The sequence below is a fragment of the Oratosquilla oratoria genome, chromosome 4 (genome assembly GCF_046742065.1).
Source record: "Oratosquilla oratoria isolate Oo_2021 chromosome 4, ASM4674206v1, whole genome shotgun sequence".
NCBI classification, from domain to species: Eukaryota; Metazoa; Arthropoda; class Malacostraca; order Stomatopoda; family Squillidae; genus Oratosquilla; species Oratosquilla oratoria.
This window is the reverse complement of record NC_134780.1, coordinates 12,826,941-12,846,940: the sequence shown is the minus strand read 5'-3', so window position 1 is coordinate 12,846,940 and position 20,000 is coordinate 12,826,941. Positions and strand designations below refer to the sequence as shown.

The following is a 20,000-nucleotide window of genomic DNA, read 5'->3' as shown; positions in this document are numbered from 1 at the left end:
GTATATATATATATATATATATATATATATATATATATATATATATATATATATATATATATATATATATATATATATACATATATATATATATATCACAGATAGATAGGGCACTTACTGTCTCAGTCGTTTTTGTGGTCCAACTTTTAAGACTTGTCCTCCCCCTCCGCTCTTGCTCCACCTCCGCTCTCTTAGTTCAGTGATTGCATGTGGCAGTATGTGCATATATACCAATAGCATTATTATTGTTGTTGTATTACTAGTTGGTCTCTTGTGTCTGTACAAGTAATAATCAATGTTATATTCGGCAACCCCCAGTTTTTGTTTTCGCCAGTACTCTGACACCAGTTTGCACTCCACACCACCACCACTACTACTACTGCCAGAAACTGCCCTGCTTTTATCAGTTCACCTGCAGCTTCTGTAAGGCCAGTAATTGTCCCCTTCTCAAATGTATTTGGCTCGCAGCAGCAGCCCCTCGACTCAGTTGGCCCTCAGGTTTCTTTTCGCAACAACAAGGAGAGATAAGTGATGCCGCCTTCTCTTTTTTTTTTCCATCTTGGTACTCAGTCATATGCCCTCCTCTCTTCCCTCCCCTGCCCTCCTCCCACTCCCCCTCCCTCCCACTCCCCCTCCCCTCCCTGCACTTCCCTACATTTCCCTTTCCTCCCCCTTATTTTCTCTCTCCTCTCTTTTCCCTCCAATTGATCTGTTCTTAGCTTTTCCATTGCCTTCCCTCCTTTCCCGTCATTTTTTCGCCTCTATCTCGCCCCACAGGCTCGCAATCCGTGGTTCCCGCTTTCCTTCGTCCTCAACGCCTTCGCTCCTCCTCACCACATCCTTCCTTCATCCGCCTTTAGGTCCGGATCAGCTATATCCCAATTAGGCTTGCTTGAGGACAGTCGCGTCCACCGCCTCCCTTTGCCCAACCCTCATGTCTCTTTTTTTTCCACATCCTCAGTTCGTGTCCTTCCTCCCCCCCCCCACACACCCAGGTCCGTAAACAACACAGCAAATCCCCCCCCTCCCACATTCGTCTCCCAAATCCTCCTGGGCGTGAGACGAATCCTTGAATCCCACCTTCCCCAATCCCTTCCCCCACCCTGACCCCCAGCACCCGAACCCCGGTCAGGCCGTCAAACATTGACCTTTATAAATCACGAGATCCCCCTGCTAAGGTTTATTTAGAACCCAGAGATTCTCTTGGAACCTCAACGGGAAACAGTAAGTTATTTTTTTCCGGGTGATATCCGTAGTTTTGTGATTACTATACCCTAGTTTGCAGTCTCATGCTCTGCATAAGATTTTTTTTTTTTTTTTTTTTTTAAGATATCTTTATGGTAACATCACAGTGATTATTTTCTAGTCATGTTCCCGTGCATCCTTCCGCTTGTCTCAACAACATGGCTGCACATATCCTGGTAGATAACTTCGCCAGCCTCCATGCCTTTGGGGCCCCACCATCTTTCTTACAGCCGGCCCTTACTTAGTCTCCATTGTAGCCATGGTGTCCACACACCCGTGTATCTAATCTAGTCTTTTTTTATTCCCCTCCCAAAGGATATCCACCCCCCCCCCCCAGACCGTTAAACAGTCACTACCCCCCCGCCCCCCACCGCCAACACCCTGCCCCCCTGCCACCCCCCCCTCGCCCGAGCATCGTTGTTCCTGTCTAAATTCACCGATATCCATTACAAGATCAACATGTTTTCCCTCGAGTTCCGTATTTTATACTTAATGCTGATGAATGACCTTTTATTCTCCTAGAATTATACCCGTTCATTCATGAATTATCTTTATACTAGTCTGTATAAATATAAAAGCATTGTGCAATTAAATAGTTTCCATTCTACTTGAAGTTCCCCCCCCTAGAACATCCCCTTTTTGTCGTATGCCAACTATATATTCTCAGTTCAGATTTCAGCACCCCCCCCCTATCCCCAGCCTAGTCATGCCACCCACACGTGCTGAGCCCAGCCACGTTGCCTTGTTATGGCAATGGGGGGCGGGGGTGCTCGCTACCATTTATACCATAGATACGAGTCCTTACCGGTGATTTCACTGCAGTAACCCCATGAGAATATAGCCCCCTTCCCTTTCTTCGTAGTCTTTTGTATTTCGTACCCACCCTCGCTGCCACCGCCTTCATGAGACTTGATGCACGGGGGCCCCTTAAAAAGAGAAGTAATTCCCATATGACAGAACCCTCCCTTACCTTACACACACACGCACACACACACACACACACACACACACACACACACACACACACACACACACACACACACACACACGTACGTACGTAAACCCTTTGTGAGCCTAACTTAATGGAAATATCACTTTAAACCAGTCACTACACAACCTACAGAAGACCCTTCAGTTACAAGATTTGGGGGGGGCAACTTTCCCTTATTTTCCATTTGCCCCCCCCCCTTTTTTATCACTCAGCTGCAGCGGATTTCCCCCCCACGATAATAAAACTCGAGACCCCTAATGTAACCGGACAGTTCAGCCTTCGGTTGTCCTACAAGTAATTAGTTAATAGCACTTGCCCTGCTGCCTACCTCCCGCTCCTCCCTCCCTCCCCAGTCCCAGAACTTATTTGTTACTACAAGAGGGAAGAAATGAGGTAAATTGCTAAACTGAAGAGATAGAGGATGGAGTAGTTCCGTCTGAGGAGGGAGGCGGGGAGGGAGGGAGGGAGGGAGAAACCGAAGCAAGTGGTTGGTTGGTGGTGTCATGGATGCTCCTGTTGTTGGCAACCGTGCCCTGCTGCATCTCTCTCTCTCTCTCTCTATCTATCTATCTATCTCTCTCTCTCTCTCTCTCTCTCCCTCTCTCTCTCTCTCTCTCTCTCTCTCTATATATATATATATATATATATATATATATATATATATATATATATATATATATATATATATATCTGTCTCTCTCTCTCCATCTATCTCTCTTGCTGCGTGTATGTGTGTCAGTGTAGGTGTCAGTGTCTGTCTCATGTCTGTGTTGCACCCTTGGTGGTTGTCTGCCCTTAATGTTTTGTGCCTTTCAAGACTGTGTGCCCCTGTACTGAGCCCGAGGCTGTCATGTGCCCTTGTGTTGTTGCGCTCTTCATGCACGCCCTGTGTGTTACTTTGATCGTGAGTTCCAGTCCCCGCCCATCAACTAATTGTCCTGGCGTCATCTCGTACCTTGCCAGCTTAGTCCACCACAACGCACCACCACCCCTATGCACTTGCCACTGCGTCGGCATCATTTATAATGACGACGATGACGACAGCAGCAATCACCACAACAACAGCCACCACCATAACAAAAATAAAAATCATCACAACGAAAACAAATGCCACCACCTTTCACTTTCACCACCTCCACAAATTATCACCATAAAAAACATCGCCACAACAAGCACCACCCCCGATAACCACCACCACCCCGATAACCACCACCACCCCAACAACCACCACCCCGATAATTACCACTCCGATAAAAACCTCCCCAACAACCACCAACCCGATAACCACCTCCCCAACAACTACCACCCCGATAACCACCAGCACCCCGATAACCACCTCCCCAACAACCACCACCCCGATAACCACCACCCCAACAACCACCACCCCAACAACCACCACCCCAACAACCACCACCCCAACAACCACCACCCCAACAACCACCACCCCGATAACCACCACCACCACCCCAATAACCACCAGCACCCCGATAACCACCACCACCCCAACAACCACCACCCCGATAACCACCACCACCCCGATAACCACCACCCCAACAACCACCGCCCTAACAATCACCGCCCTAACAATCACCACCCCAACAACCACCGCCCTAACAATCACCACCCCAAACAACCACCACCCCAACAACAACCACGCCAACAACCACCACCCCAACAACCACCACCCCGATAACCACCTACCCAACAACCACCACCCCAAGAACCACCACCCCGATAACCACCTCCCCAACAACCACCACCCCGATAACCACCACCCCAACAACCACCACCCCGATAACCACCACCCCAACAACCACCACCCCGATAACCACCACCCCGATAACCACCACCCCAACAACCACCACCCCAACAACCACCACCCCAACAACCACCACCCCAACAACCACCACCCCAACAACCACCACCCCGATAACCACCACCCCAACAACCACCACCCTAACAATCACCACCCCAACAACCACCACCCCAACAACCACCACCCCAACAACCACCACCCCAACAACCACCACCCCAACAACCACCACCCCGATAACCACCTCCCCAACATCCACCACCCCGATAACCACCACCCCCAACAACCACCACCCCGATAACCACCTCCCCAACAACCACCAACACAATAACCACCACCCCAACAACCACCACCCCGACAATCACCACCCCAACAACCACCACCCCGATAACCACCACCACCCCGATAACCACCACCCCAACAACCACCACCCCGATAAAAACCACCACCCCGATAACCACCACCCCGATAACCACCTCCCCAACAACCACCACCCCGATAACCACCACCCCAACAACCACCACCCCAACAATCACCACCCCAACAACCACTTACCCGATAACCACCACCACCCCCGATAACCACCACCCCAACAACCACCACCCCAACAACCACCACCCCAACAACCACCACCCCAACAACCACCACCCCAACAACCACCACCCCAACAACCACCACCCCGATAACCACCTCCCCAACAACCACCACCCCGATAACCACCTCCCCAACAACCACCAACCCAATAACCACCACCCCAACAACCACCACCCCGACAATCACCACCCCAACAACCACCACCCCTATAACCACCACCACCCCGATAACCACCACCACCCCAATAACCACCACCACCCCAACAACCACCACCCCGATAACCACCACCACCCCGATATCTACCACCCCAACAATCACCACCCCAACAATCACCACCCCAACAACCACCACCCCGATAACCACCATCACCATAACAAACACCATCCCCAGCAAACACCACCACAACAACCACCATCCCAACAATCACCACCCTAATAACCACCCCAACATTCACCACCATAGCAACCACCACCACAACAACCACCTCCCCAACACAATGGCCACCACCACAACAACCACCTCAACAACACAACCACCACCCCAATAAACACCAACCCAACAACCACCACCACCCTGAACTCCACCACCACAATAACCACCACCCCAAGATCCACCACCCCGACAACCATCACCACCCCAACACAACAACCGCCATCCCAACAACACAACCACCACCCCAACAACCACCACCACCCCAACATCCACCGCCCCAATAATCACTACAATAACACCACATCAATCACCACAACACTAACAACCACAATCATACAAATATCACACGATCACAACCATACAAGCACAACACAACCGCAGCCATACAAGCACCACACAACCACAACCATCATCACAGCCAGAACCGCATCTATCACAACCTACCTCCACTGCTGCCATCATCCCCCTCTCTCCTTTTTTTTTTTGTGTGTGTGACTTAAATCCACAGGGAGAACACAGTCAGCCAGCCATCCAGCCAGCCAGTCAGTCAGTCAGTCAGTCAGTCAATCACTTGCATCTTGACTTAGAGCATTCTCAAGCTGATCTCTTTGATTTGTCCTAATTTGCTTGAAGACCAACCAAAACGAACATTACCTCGTCAGGCTGCAGAAGATGCAAAGGAGGCCGAGAGCGGGGACGCCTCCTCCGAGCTCCCCCCAAGCAGCGGCAGCAGCAGCAGCAAGGCGCCTCGTAGTCAGGCCGCCAGCGCCAATGCCGCAGCTCCTCCTCCTGCTGCTGCCACGCCTGCCGCTCCAGATACCGCCCCTGCACCCGCCACCACCACCACCACCATCACCACCACCACCACCACCACCACCACGCCCACCACCACCACCACGACCACCACCACCACCACCGCCGTTACCCTCCCCACCCTCTATACTAACCCAGGAGCTACTGCTGCCGCCGCCGCCACCGCGCTTAGCCCCGCTCCTGTAAATGCCGCTGCTTCTGCTGCTGCCGCCGCCGCCGCCGCCGCCGCAGCCGCCGCCGCTGCTGCTGCCGCTTCTTCCAATGCCGCTGTAGCTGCTACAGGCTCTGCTTCCGCTCCTCCACCATTCTCCAGTCCACGTCAGGTTGCAACTACCTCCACCTCCACCTCCTCCACCTCCACCGCCAACAACAACAACAATAACAACAATAACAACAACAGCAAATTCACCTCCCAGTGCGCGGCCTACCGCGAGGTAGGCCCGCCCTCTTACCGCGGCGTATCACCGGGCCAGGGGAGCTTGCCCCCACCTGCCGTGGTGGCGCCCCTCCCCACGGGCGTCCTCGAGGAGCCCATCTCGCCAGAACGCCAAGCCCTTCTCCATCACCACCACCATCACCACTACCATCACCATCTCCACCACCAGCGGGGCAAACAAGACGATGATGACGAAGAGGACGACGACGAAGACGATGACGACGACGAAGATGACGACGAAGACGTCGATGACGATGACGAGGACGAGGACGAAGACACAGAAGAAGCCGACGAAGAGGAGGAGGAAGAAGAAGAGATGGAGCTGGAGGAGATGGACGAGGTCGAGGACGAGGTAGAGGAGGGCACCGGCTCTCGAAGAGGAAAGAACGAGGTAGATAATGCCGCCGCCACCGCCGCCGCCGCCGCCGCCGCTGGTGTCAGCAAGGTGAGGTCCGAACGTGGTGTGGCTGGAGAGTCTGACAGCCATGGTGGTGCTCCATGCACCGTCGTAGGCGGCGGCGGCGGCACCGTGCCGCCGCCTACGGCCACGACTGCCACTGCCACCACCACCACCAGCAGCACCACCACTACCGCCACCGCCGCCACTACCACCACCACCACCACTACCACCAGCACTAGCAGCGGAAGTAGCCCTGAGGGGGGTATCGGGTGGAGGGGAGGGGAGGGCGCCCGGTTGGGCCCTGCAGGCACGGTCTTCCGCCTTCGCCTGGTGGGGTCTGCCGAGGTGGCGGAGGAGGAGGCGGCGGGCAAGGGCACGCGCAGGGCCAAGCGGCTCAAGAAGGACATGGTGATGGAAGCCGTGTCCAGACTCAAGGTTGGTACTCGGGCGGACCAAGGGGAGCAGGGAGGGTCGAGGAGGACGAGCTTGAGTTTGGAGGACGAGTCAAAGGAGGAGGAGGAGGAGGACCAGGACCTAATTCTTCTAGGCCCGTTTACAATGGAGTAGGTGGTGAGGTTTTCTGTCGGCCCCGAAGTATGTCTACCCTCCCAGGTGTGTGTATGTACGTTTGTATGTATGAATGTGTATCTACTGTATACCCAGGGGAGGCAATTAATGTTGCAGGTACTCGCCTACCTGTATGCAGTACATGCATGCACGCGCGCCCACGTGCACTACGTCCCCTTGTGCACGTGCACTTCTGTGCTCCCAATTGGTGTACATGTGCACAGGCTTAGGTGCACATGTGTTCGTCTCTGCGTGCACTTGTTTAGAGGCATCCTCAGGGTATACACGTTCGCAAGTGTACGTACCTCCTCGGCGTGTGCATTTTATGCTGTGCGTGTCAATATGTACACATTCAGGGTGACACCTATACATATAAATGTGCGTGTACTGTACACCCCCAGGTGACCGTTTCGAGGTGCATCATCCAATTACTAAACTCCGTTCAAATGTTTCCCTTTACTCACTGCTGCCGCCGCCGCTGCCGCTGCTGCTGCTGCTGCTGCTGCTGCCGAGATGATCAGTTTTCGCCTATTTATCAACGCGGCGCTGACCACGACAACGACGTACTTTCTTTGTGCATGATTGGGCTGTAGCGGCCCAGGAGGAAGAGGAAGAGGAGGAGGAGGAGGAGGAGGAGGAAGAGGAGGAGGAGGATGGGGATACATCTAGGCAGGCAGGCAGGCAGGCAGGCAGGAGACCGTTTTATCCTGCAGCAGTAGCAGCAGCCGTGGGAAGGAAAACATCTCCGGCCTGAAGAGAAGGGTTCTCGGTCAACTAAAAACAGTTGATCCCCCCCCAACAAATGAACCTTCTTCCACTGCTACAGGTTAAAGTTGCTGCTAGCCTACCTGCCTACCCACCGCCCACACGTGTTCCAGTTCTCCTCTTCCTCCTCCTCCTCCTCCTCCTCCTCCTCCTCCTGATATTCCTATTCCGTTCCTCCTTTCCTCCTCCTCCTTTGCCTCCTCATTTTTCTTCTGCCATTCCTGTTCCCTTCCTTTCCTCCTCCCCTCTTCCTCTTCTTCTTCCTCCTCGTCCTTCTGCTCTTCCTATTCCTCTTCCTCCTCCTCTTCCCCTTTTCTTCCTCCCCTTCCTCTCTTCCTTTCTTCCTCACCCTCTCCCTCCTTCTCTTTTTTATCCTCCTTCCCTTCTCATTCTTCTTGCACCCTCCTCCTCCTCCTCCTCCTCCTCTCCTCCTCCTCCTCTCCTCCTCCTCCTCCTCCTCCTCGTAACAACCCCCACCCCTGACCTGAATCGAATGCACCAAGTGTGCCTCGACGTAACTAACGTTACCGTATTGAATGGACACTCTCTCTCTCTCTCTCTCTCTCTCTCTCTCTCTCTCTCTCTCTCTCTCTCTCTCTCTCTCTCTCTCTCTCTCTCTCTCTCTCTCTCTCTCTATCGCACAAACGCGAACGCACACACACACACACACACACACACACACACACACACACACACACACACATACATATATATATACATGTATATATATATATATATATATATATATATATATAATATGCACGCGCGCACACGTGCACAAGCACACACACATGCGCGCACGCGCGCGCGCACACACACACACGCACGCACGCACACACACACACACACACACACACACACACGCACACACACACGCACACACACACACACACGCACACACACACACACAGGCACACACACATGCACACACACACGCACACACACACACACACGTGCACACATACGCACACACACACATACATGCACACACACACACACATACACACACACATATGCACACACACACACACACACACACACACACACACACACACACACACACACACACACACACACACACACACACACACACACACACACACACACACACACACACACACACACACACACGCTGTAGTTATACATTTCTCCCGATGGGCTTTTCATATTTCTCCCGTCTATCGCTTTTAATTTCGGGTGGATTTTTTATTTTTCTTCTTTTTATTTTTTCTATCACGACGGCGGTGAGAGTGAGGGAGGAAGGAGGAGGGAGGGAGTGATGAGACGTGGATGGACCTTCGTAGCGAAGGAGTGTACATTTCCTAGGTGTACGTTACACTCACTCTTATGTGCCTCTTTATGGCATGTGTGTGCGTGCGTGTGTGTGTGTGTGTGTGTGTGTGTGTGTGTGTGTGTGTGTGTGTGTGTGTGTGTGTGTGTGTGTGTGTGTGTGTGTGTGTGTGTGTGTGTGTGTGTGTGTTCTGCTTTGAAAAGACGAGGGACCCGGGTGTACCTGGCTACCCAGCTCCTCTTGTGCAACAGCACAGCACAGCACAGCATCCCAGGCCATATGAGAGACGGGCCCGGCCGCGTGTATTTTCCTTGCTGTCAAGTAATGGGTTCTGTTCATGCCTTCTCTTTTGTGTGTACAATATTGAGATGTACAACTTGAAGTGTGCAGTCGTCAGTATTTGGTTAAGGATGCGCCGAAACCTTAGGTCAGTCAGTGTTGGCAGTCGATTGGAAAGGTAAGAACCCACATTAGCTTATTCATGTTTTTTGCTTTTAGATGAACATACGTACTTTTAAACACTTTTAAACCTGGAAATTCTCGTAGCTTACAGCATTTATACATTAGAGAGCCTTTAACTGGACGCCTACTTGAGCGTGATCAAAGTATTATGATGCGTTTGTCATTTAAACTTTGCCGTAGAAGTTTCTCTCTCTCTCTCTCTCTCTCTCTCTCTCTCTCTCTCTCTCTCTCTCTCTCTCTCTCTCTCTCTCTCTCTCTCTCTCTCTCTCTCTCTCTCTCTCTCTCTCTCTCTCTCTCTCTCTCTCTCTCTCTCTCTCTCTCTCTCTCTTCTCTCCTTCTCCCTGTCTTTTTCTATCTCTTTCGGGCAATTCTTGCCGCCTCAATTGGAAAATGAAAAGTTAAATTTTTATGACTATTTTCTTTAGGGAGGAGGAACATCCACTGTGGTGTTTTATGTAGCAAATTATAAAAAAAAGAAAACCAAATATCATTAAACTGATGTCATTTCCATGATCGGTCAGTGGTCACGTGACTCTTTACCTGTAAGCTGCTGCTGCTGCTCCTCCTCCTGCTCCTCCTACAGCTGCTGCTAGACCTCGACGAAATCTAAGACTGAGACTTACTTTAAGTGATTTGAGAAAAATTTGGCTCCCTGTCGCTCTCCTTTCACTCTCTCTTGCCCTCTCCTGTTTCCATTTTTCCTCTCTCTCGTCTTTCCTCTCTTTTGCAAATGCATCATGCTGAGAGCATTAAACTCTGCTGCGTTCGTCCTCCCCAGCCGAACCCTCCTCCTCCTCCTCCTCCTCCTCCTCCTCCACATCCTTCCACTCTCACTCGTCCTCCCCAGCATCCATCTCATCACCCTGATCCCCATCTTCTTTCTCCCTATCCTCTTTCTTCGTATCCTCTTCCTCCCCATCCTCCTCGTCTCCTCTTCTTCGTTTACCTCCTCCTCCTCCTTCCTTTACCTCCTCCTAATCCTTATTCTCATCCTTTTCCTCGTCATCCTTAACCTCTTTTAACCTCGACGGTGACCTGTTGATTTCGTCATCATCATCATCATCGTCGTCGTCGTCATCATCATCACTATCATTATAATCATCATCACAATCCTCTGCCACCACCATCAGATTCACCATCAGATCCATCATTTAGCAATGATATTTAGTATTTTGCCGGGGTAACCAGCACTTCTGTCCGAAAGGAACTATTGCATTGAAAAAGTGGAATTGTACAATAGATGTATTAAAGAAGAAATTTGAGGAGCGGAAGAACAAATAGAAGGAATGATGAATGTTGTGTTCAGAATTTTATTTTATTTTTATCTATTTATTTCTCTCTTCATTTATGCATTTATCTATTTATTCTTTATGGAGAATTAGTCTTCAATCATAACCGAATGCTGCGTGACTCTGGTCCGAGGGGATATCACTAACGTCCCTAGAAGATGGACCGGACCTAGGCATGAGACTTGGGTAGTCAGTACCCCAGATGTGCACCACCATCGCCATGAATCATAATCACTTACCATTGTGATCACCACACCGCCACCAAAACTGGAAAGCACCACTTATGACGCCCTACTTCTCTTGCTCTTCTTGTTTTTTTTTTTCCTGATTTTCATTCCCATACTCATTTTCTATCTTACAATCATCCTCTTCCTCCTCATCTTTCCTCTCCGCCTTTCTCTCTTTTTCCTTCTCTCCTCCCTCTCCCCACCCTCCAGATCCACCATTTGCAGCACTGCCTTTCCACAGTCCTCATTGCTGACAAGTTCTCGTCTGACATTTTGTAAAGTCGACCTACCTGTGCCTGGTGCCGCTACCGCCGCCGCTGCTATTTTCTTCGCCGCCCCAGCACTACCAACGGCCTCACCTCCCCGTGCAACAATCCTCCTCCTCCTCCTCCTCCTCCTCCTCCTCCTCCTCCTCCTCCTCCTCCTCCTCCTCCTCCTCCTCCTCCTCCTCCTCCTCCTCCTCCTCCTCCTCCTCCTCCTCTTCCTGTAAAACGACAAGAACAAACCATGCAACATCGCGGACACAGTGCCGTGTCCAACAACCCATAGCGTTGTCGCTCACAGCACCAGATACATAGCTGACAGGATACTTTCACCACGACTGACTGACTGACTTTGCTGTTTCTGCTTTATTGTCAACCTCAGGACGAGGCGCAACACAATAGAGTAGTCTTTCTTCTGGTTGTACGTAGCACTTGGCACAGCTAGGGACATTTGTTTGTTAGCAACACCCGCGTAATATTAGTCATTAGGTTCTCTCTTTGATAATATGCTGTTGGGACTAAGTCGTCTTGAGTTCATCTGACGTCCCCGTAGTAGTAGTAGTAGTAGTAGTGGTAGTAGTAGTAGTAGTAGTAATAGTAGTAGTAGTAGTAGTAGTAGTAGTAGTGATAGTAGTAGTAGTAGTAATAGTAGTAGTAGTAGATGTAGTAGTAGTAGTAGTGATAGTAGTAGTAGTAGTAGTAGTAGTAGTGATAGTAGTAGTAATAGTGATAGAAGTAGTAGTAGTAGTAATAGTAGTGGTGGTAAATGCATTATTAGCCTGGAATAGGTTCGTGCATTCCCTATAGTGGATCTGTTTTAGTGGTTTGCTGCCCTCGTCACTAACACCACCACCACGAAAATTGCTACTTTTGTCAGCACAATAAATATCTCTACCAGCTTTTACTGCTGCCGCTGCGTCTACTGCTACTGCAGCCACTATGCTGCTTCTACTACTACTGCATCTACTGCTACAGCCTCTTCATCTACTGTTAATGCTGCTACTGGTACTATGGCTATATTAGCCACCAACGTCAACACTACCACCACTACTTCCACCACCACCTCCACTTCTCCTCCTCTCCCTCTTGTTCCTAGTCTTCCACTCTCTTTTTTCCTTCCCCTTCTTCCTCCTTCCCCTCTTCCTCATTCCTCCTCCTCCTTCTCCTCTCCACTTCTTCCTCCATCCCTTCCCCTTCTCCCTCCATCTCCTCTTCCTCATTCCTCCTCCTCCTTCTCCTCTCCACTTCTTCCTCCATCCCTTCCCCTTCTTCCTCCTTCCCCTCTTCCTCCTTCCCCTCTTCCTCCTTCCCCTCTCCACTTCTTCCTCCATCCCTTCCCCTTCTCCCTCCATCTCCTCTTCCTCCTCCCCCTCCCACTCCTTTTTCCTCCCTCTGGCTCCTCTTCTTCCTCTTCCCCCTCTCCTCTTCCTCTTCCCCCTCTCCTCCTCCTCTTCCTCCTCCCCTCCAATCCTCTTCATATTCCTGTACCTTGAATGCTGTGGACTACCACCACCTTCACTACCACAACTACCACAATTATCACCACCTCAGTTGCTACGATCACTAGAACAATGACTGCATGATTTTGCCGCTGTTGCCTTTACACCGGATACTCGTACTGTAGTAGCAGTAGTAGTAGTAGTAAGAGTTGTAGTAGCAGTAGTAGTACTAGTATCTGCTGCTTGGCTTGGAGCTTCAACGAGATTCAATTGCAAATAGTATATATTTCGCACGTCAGGTCGCTGTTGCTTTTTGATATGGACTACAATGTTTCTCCTGCTGCCGCCCCCTCACCCGACCCCATCATTCTTCTTGTTTCCAGTTACACAGCTATTGAGATCGCTACAGCTGCTGCTTCTGCTGCTTCTGCTGCTTCAACTGCTGCTGCTGCTGCTAGTGCTGCTGCTGCTATTACTACTACTACTACTGCTGCTATTACTACTACTACTGCTGCTATTACTACTGCCGCTGCTATTACTACTACTGCTGCTATTAATACTACTACTGCTGCTGCTGCTATTACTACTACTACTACTACTACTACTACTACTACTGCTGCTGCTGCTGCTATTAATACTACTACTATTAATCCTACTACTACTACTGCTACTACTACTACTACTACTACTGCTGCTGCTGCTGCTGCTATTAATACTACTACTACTGCTGCTGCTACTACTACTACTACTACTACTACTACTACTACTACTACTACTACTACTACTACTACTACTACTACTACTACCACCACCACCTTAACTACTTCAACCAGTGATCTATTACTACAGCTCTGCTGCAACTGCTATTCTTAATAGTTACTGACACATTATTTCCAGCCATGTTATTTCTGTAATTGTTGCTACTGATACTGTTGCACGTCTTGGTTGCCGGTATCAAAGTTACTGTTGTTAATTTGCTGCTGCGGCTGCTGCTGCTCCTCCTCCTCCTACTACTACTACTACTACTACTACTACTACTACTACTACTACTACTACTACTACTACTACTACTACTACTACTACTACTACTACATTCTTAGTAACGACCTCTACTACTACTACATCTACTTCTACTACTACATCTACTGCTACTACTACTACTACTACTACTACTACTACTACGTCTACTACTACTACTACTACTACTACTACGTCTACTACTACTACTACTACTACTACTACTGCAAGTATAACTTGGCTGATGCTTCTTCCCATGATGCTACTGCACCAGAACTGCTGCCGCTGTTGCTACTGTGGTGGTTCTCGCCGCCGTCGCCGCTGCTATCATCCACTTTTCTCTCACTCTTTCTACGGCAGCTACTACTCTTAAAAACAGTGTCGAACATTGATACAATTATCTACCCCCATCGAGATGGCTAAAATATCGTAACTATTATGACAATAATTGCTATTGCCCTGTTGTTGTCTGCGTCACCGATGAAGGCTTTCCTCTGGGCCTGTTTTCAAAGTTGCCATTCGGTGCTCACGCTGGGAGGTACCTAGCACAGGGGTTCCTAACCACCGGGGATTCTCGCTCCCCCCCCCTCCTCCCCGCCCTCTTTAGTATTGTCGGGGTGGGCGAGGGAGGGGGGCTGGATACGGAGCAGGTGGGTTTCCCAGGAGGCCAGGAGTACTTGATGCATGTGGGTTTGGGGGGCGGGGGTACGGGCGCGAAGGGGAGGGAGGGTGGGCGGGCAGGCGGCCGCCCGTTTGTGGACTAGATTGCGTTTTGAGTCGTCACCCTCCCTCCACCAATCTTGGAGGACAGACCACGAGGATAGAGCTCTCCCTTCCCCCCATTTCGACAGAGAGCCCCCTCGTCCACTGCCGGGGTCGGGTGGCCTTAGGGAGACGGACAGACAAATTGACAGACAGACAGCCAAACAGAGAGAGAGAAAGCGATGGGGAGGGAGGAGAAGAGAGGATTAGGGAGAGGGAGAGAGGGAGGGAGAGAGGGGGAAGAAAGAAGGGGAATACGGGAGAAGAGAGGGAAGGAGAAAGAGAAAGAGAGAGGGAGAAGGAAGGAGGGAGGGAGAAAGGGGAGAGAGAAAAAGAGAGAGAAAGGGAGAAAGAAGTAGGAGAGGGATGGAAGGAGAAAAAAGGAAGGTGAGGAAGGGAGGGAGAGAGAGAAGGGGAGAGAGTGGTGGCAAGGATCTTTATAGTTCCGAAGGGGTCGAAGAGGAAAAAAAAAATAAGACTTCATAGCAACATCGACAGCACTTCGTCATCCTCAGTCAGGCAGACAGGCAGTCGTTTAATCAGTCACGTTATGATGAGAACATAGACTGTAGGTACTGCTACTACTACCACCACCACTATTACCATTACTACTACTACTCCTACTACTACATCATCCTTCTTCTTCCAGTGAGGAGGGCAGGTGACATTGCCTGTCCTCTATCTCGTCTCGTCTCGGCTCGCATTGCCTCGCCTGTTGTCGTGTGCCCCGCAGTTGGTACTGGTCCAGCGGCGCTGGTCGACTCGTTGACGAGCCTACTCTCAGACTACTTATTTTCCTCTTTTTTTACGGCGTTACAGCTCTCACCTTCAAAACCGTTGTTTAATATATAAACATATATATGTGTTGTAGCTCTAATGTTTTTATCTTTTTTTGTGTGGTGCTCTCTCTTTTCTCAGAATGTTCAGAAAGTCTTCACTTGTCTAGGATCTTCGTTTCTACTGCTGCTACTGTGTGAATGTTAGCGCTGTAAAGATAATAATGATAATGATAATACCAGTGTACTAATTTGTCTATGTTTTTACTTTCTTTGTGCTGCTGCTGAACAAACTTAGGCCTTGGTAAGTGAAATAACTGCTCTTCAGGCGCCTGCTCCTGCTGAATCTTTTCTTCTTTACCTGCTGATGCTACTGCAGTTCTTAGTCCCTCTTGAGGGCGGCATGCATTAGATGATAAATATCGTTAATGTAACCTAACCTAACCAGTCTCAGTTGCATGAAATTTCTCAGCAGTAGGCACGGGAGATAGCTCCTTCTCGAAGCGACAAGATGTACGTGGATTCTACGGGACAGCAAACCTGATTATATTTATGAATTACCTCGCATCAACAAAACACGGAAATATTCTTCTACGTGTCCATCTCAGTTGATGTACTACATGACCGTGTTTTTTTGTTGTTGTTTTTTTCGCTTCCCGTTGAGTAAGGTTGTTGGTGATTTCACGCGATTTCCTTCGTTGTCCAAGGTGTAAGCAGTATCGGCTATGTCTCCAAAGGCAAATTAGGCCAGGTTTGGGGGGTATCAGAGGCGGAAGGAACCCCTTTCTCAGGAGCGTCCGTGGACAGATATGAGTGGCGTTGGGTTCGTGTGCATGCGAGTATGCGTGATGACGCGCATGCATGTTACAGCACACATCTCAAATAAACCTCGGCCATTTTGTCGGCCACGACAAAAACAAAAAACAGCTAAAAACACAAACACACATATATGCACACGTCTTATAAAGTATGTATCTTTGTAAAATGTGTGAGTGTTTTGCTGATTGCTGGGAACCGACCTGTGGTGTGGTGGTCGAATAAGGTTCTAATGAATTGATTGTAGACTGTGACTAGAGCTTCCTTCTGTTGTCTAAAGCCCATGCTTCTTTCTGTTCTTATTGATTTTTACACTCAGATCTTTGACGTACGAGCTTAAAGTTATACCAGCATCAAATGCGATGCCTTGTGATATTTTTTTTCAATGAAAGGGATTGGCCTTTTAATTTCATAGTGAGACTTTTTTATATTTATGGTTGTCTGGATTAAGCAATGATACTGGTCATTTCTGGACTGATGCTTCTGTTTTATCATTTCTAAACCATTGCTCTACTTTGTCCAAGTATGTTTTGTAGTTGCTATGCTGGGTTATTTAGTCAGGTTATCAGCGTGATTGCTTTGGTGGTAAATTCTAGATCCGGTATTTCGAAATCGCTTGTGAAAAGGTTGAAAGCGTAGGTGACGCTATTGCTCCTTAGGAAACTCCATATTTAGTCTTTTATTCCCAGATTTTTTTTTTTTTTTTTTTTTTTTTGGCCACTGTTTATCTGCTAAGAAAATGATTACTCATATCTTGTCCTTGTTGTGAATATCCTCCTCTTTGATCTTCTTTTGACAGTATGTGTCTGGGAAATTTATAAAATTCTTGGCTACTATAACTGTTCTTTCTGGCAGAGTATTCTTGTTGAGTGACGTTTGCAATGAGCGTGATGGTAGAGTGCCTCTCTTTAAATCCATGGTGGTTTTCGAGAGGTGTCTAATTTGGTTACGTTTCCTTCTGCAACCAGTCTGCACATATGTATACATTTCTAAATACATGCGTATACACAAGGATTAGAATTATATATTTGGGGGGGGGGCGACACTCGTGAATTCTCTCCAAGTTTGAATCGACCAATCACGAGAAGCCAGCGTCTTTGCCGCCACCCCCCCCCCATCATCCATATCCTGTTCAGCGAAAAATGGGTCTATAATATAGAATTTGTCTAGAAAGTTTTTCTTGCACATGGAATTAAGTGCACCTTTTTCTTATGTATTTCATTATGCACGAAGTTCGTAAAGATAAGTAGATTTCCTATTTAACCCCCCTCACTACGGTTACGTCCCGTCCGCTAAAGAAAGTTATGTGTGTGTGTGTGTGTGTGTGTGTGTGTGTGTGTGTGTGTGTGTGTGTGTGTGTGTGTGTGTGTGTGTGTGTGTGTGTGTGTGTGTGTGTGTGTGTGTGTGTGTAATGTACACATGTTCATGACGTCGCCTCGTGGAGGGGGTTAGATAAATGCATTAGACGTGTCTGAAAGTACGACGCGCCTAATAACACATTTGATGCATGAATTCTACAACTCATGATTATTATAGATAGTGTAAGATGAGTTTCGCTCTGCTCGTTTATTTCACATACTGTAAGTGAAGCACCAGTAGTAGATTAGTTGAAAGGCACAAAAGCATGACCAGTCTGAAATATTCTTAAGCATATCTGTAACTTTTTAATGTTTGTATTTATTTCTAAGGTATTTAGATATATCGAAGTACCTATTCGAGAGAGACAAATGACGGGTACATACCTGCTTTTTGTATATGTGTATACATATATATATTTTTTTAGTATACTAAATATATATATATTATATATATATATATATATTATATATATATATATATATATATATATTCTCTAACGTTTCGACGGATGTCTTCCTCAGAGAGACTACAGACTATCAGATTTTGTGGACAATATATACCCCAGTACTGGCTCATCTCGCCGGCCGTCTGGGAATGGAGCCCGCTGATTGGCGAGTGGTTCGCGATCTCTTGCGAGCTAGCGCGGCTAAGGTCATTCTCGCTGCCGGTCGCGCTAGGCTAACAACGTGTCCTACCCGGTGATTGGTGACTTGGCTCGTTGTGATGTGTGCGGCATTATATATATATATATATATATATATATATATATATATATATATATACTGTATATGTATATATATACAATATATATAACATATATATATATATACGTTTGCGTAAATATTAATCCACATATATCAAAGGCCCTTCAACCTGAATACTCGATCAATTCCCCCCCTCAACCATCTGAACACTGTTCGGATCAAAGGCAGGGCAGTGTCTCTTGTGGACCCCTCTTCGAATTGAGATCAACCTTAGGCAAGTGTTAGCAAGATGTCTTCCGTCAAACTGGGAAGAATGAAGAAAGAATTTGAACCATGAACTTGGGAATTTGTTTGTTGCTGTCGATGGTGGGTCGGTGACCGCTGTAAGCATTTATCCCTCTTCGGAACCCGTCCTGATTTTTTTTAAATTTATATATTCAGTATTTTAGTTCTTCTTTAATGTTTTTTCGCAGGCCCCTGATGGCGAGTCTCAACCCAGCACCGAAGTTGATCTCTTCATTTCCACAGAGAAGATCATGGTACTTAACACGGACCTTAAGGTAAGACCCTCCGAGAACTTTAACATTTTGTCGAATCAGAAACACTTATTTGATTACTTGGCCCATGTCTCACCTTAACACTGGTCCTTTAATGTAAGGCCCATCAACGTACTCCCTGGGATTGGGTCGTCTTTTTTTTTCTCTCTCTCTCTCTCTCTCTCTCTCTCTCTCCCTCTTTTGGAATTTGGACATAGTTTACACAGTCTGAAACCCCTCCTCCTCTCACAAGACCAACCTGCATACTTTCCCGTTACAGGAAATTATGATGGACCACGCCCTCCGAACGATCTCGTACATCGCTGACATCGGAGACCTGGTGGTCTTGATGGCCAGGCGAAGAGTTCTCCCCACAGACGAATCCTCCAGTGCGACCATCCAGAAGACGCCCAAAATGATCTGCCACGTGTTCGAAAGCGACGAGGTAGGTGGTTATCGCCTTCAACCACTAATTCAGCGATAAGCGCTCGAGCCCCTCCCAAGGAGTTGGGTGCGTGATTCAACGCGGTCTGTGTGTGTGTGTGTGTGTGTGTATTCACCTCGGATCTGCTGCTGTCTCTGTCGAGACAGCCAGACACCACCCTACGGCAGTGAGCTCAGAGCTCTTTTTTTGTGTGTGTGTGTGTGTGTGTGTGTGTGTGTGTGTGTGTGTGTGTGTGTGTGTGTGTGATTCACCATGGCCTTTGGATCACGTGTTGGACTCGTGATCGACAGCTATTTCCCTCCCGAAAGAGAGCTCAGAGCTCGTATGACCGATCTATGGGTAATGCTGTGACCTTACACGCAAGGTAAAACGAATACTATAAGGTACGTTGAGCACCCCCCCCCCTCCGCGCACCTCCACCGTGACGTCATAGGAAATGCAGGGGGAGAGAGTGAGAGGTGAAAGAAAATGTAAACTTTAAAGAAAACCATCTGTATGTATGGTAGACTTTAGAATTACACTATGATGTTGACAATACTAGAATTACTCAGTATCACT

The 20,000-nt window shown here is 48.5% G+C and overlaps 1 protein-coding gene across 9 annotated transcripts in view; it reads left to right on the top strand.

Annotated features, from left to right (window-relative positions):
- LOC143024621 (uncharacterized) overlaps positions 1-20,000 on the top strand; it is a 298,809-nt gene that overhangs the window by 266,910 nt on the left and 11,899 nt on the right. For all 9 annotated transcript variants that reach the window (XM_076183491.1, XM_076183493.1, XM_076183490.1 and 6 more), the window contains 3 exons: positions 5,738-7,159; positions 18,935-19,021; positions 19,278-19,442. In XM_076183491.1, coding sequence (XP_076039606.1) covers positions 5,738-7,159; positions 18,935-19,021; positions 19,278-19,442 — 1,674 coding nt within the window. The remainder of the gene's footprint in view (positions 1-5,737; positions 7,160-18,934; positions 19,022-19,277; positions 19,443-20,000) is intronic.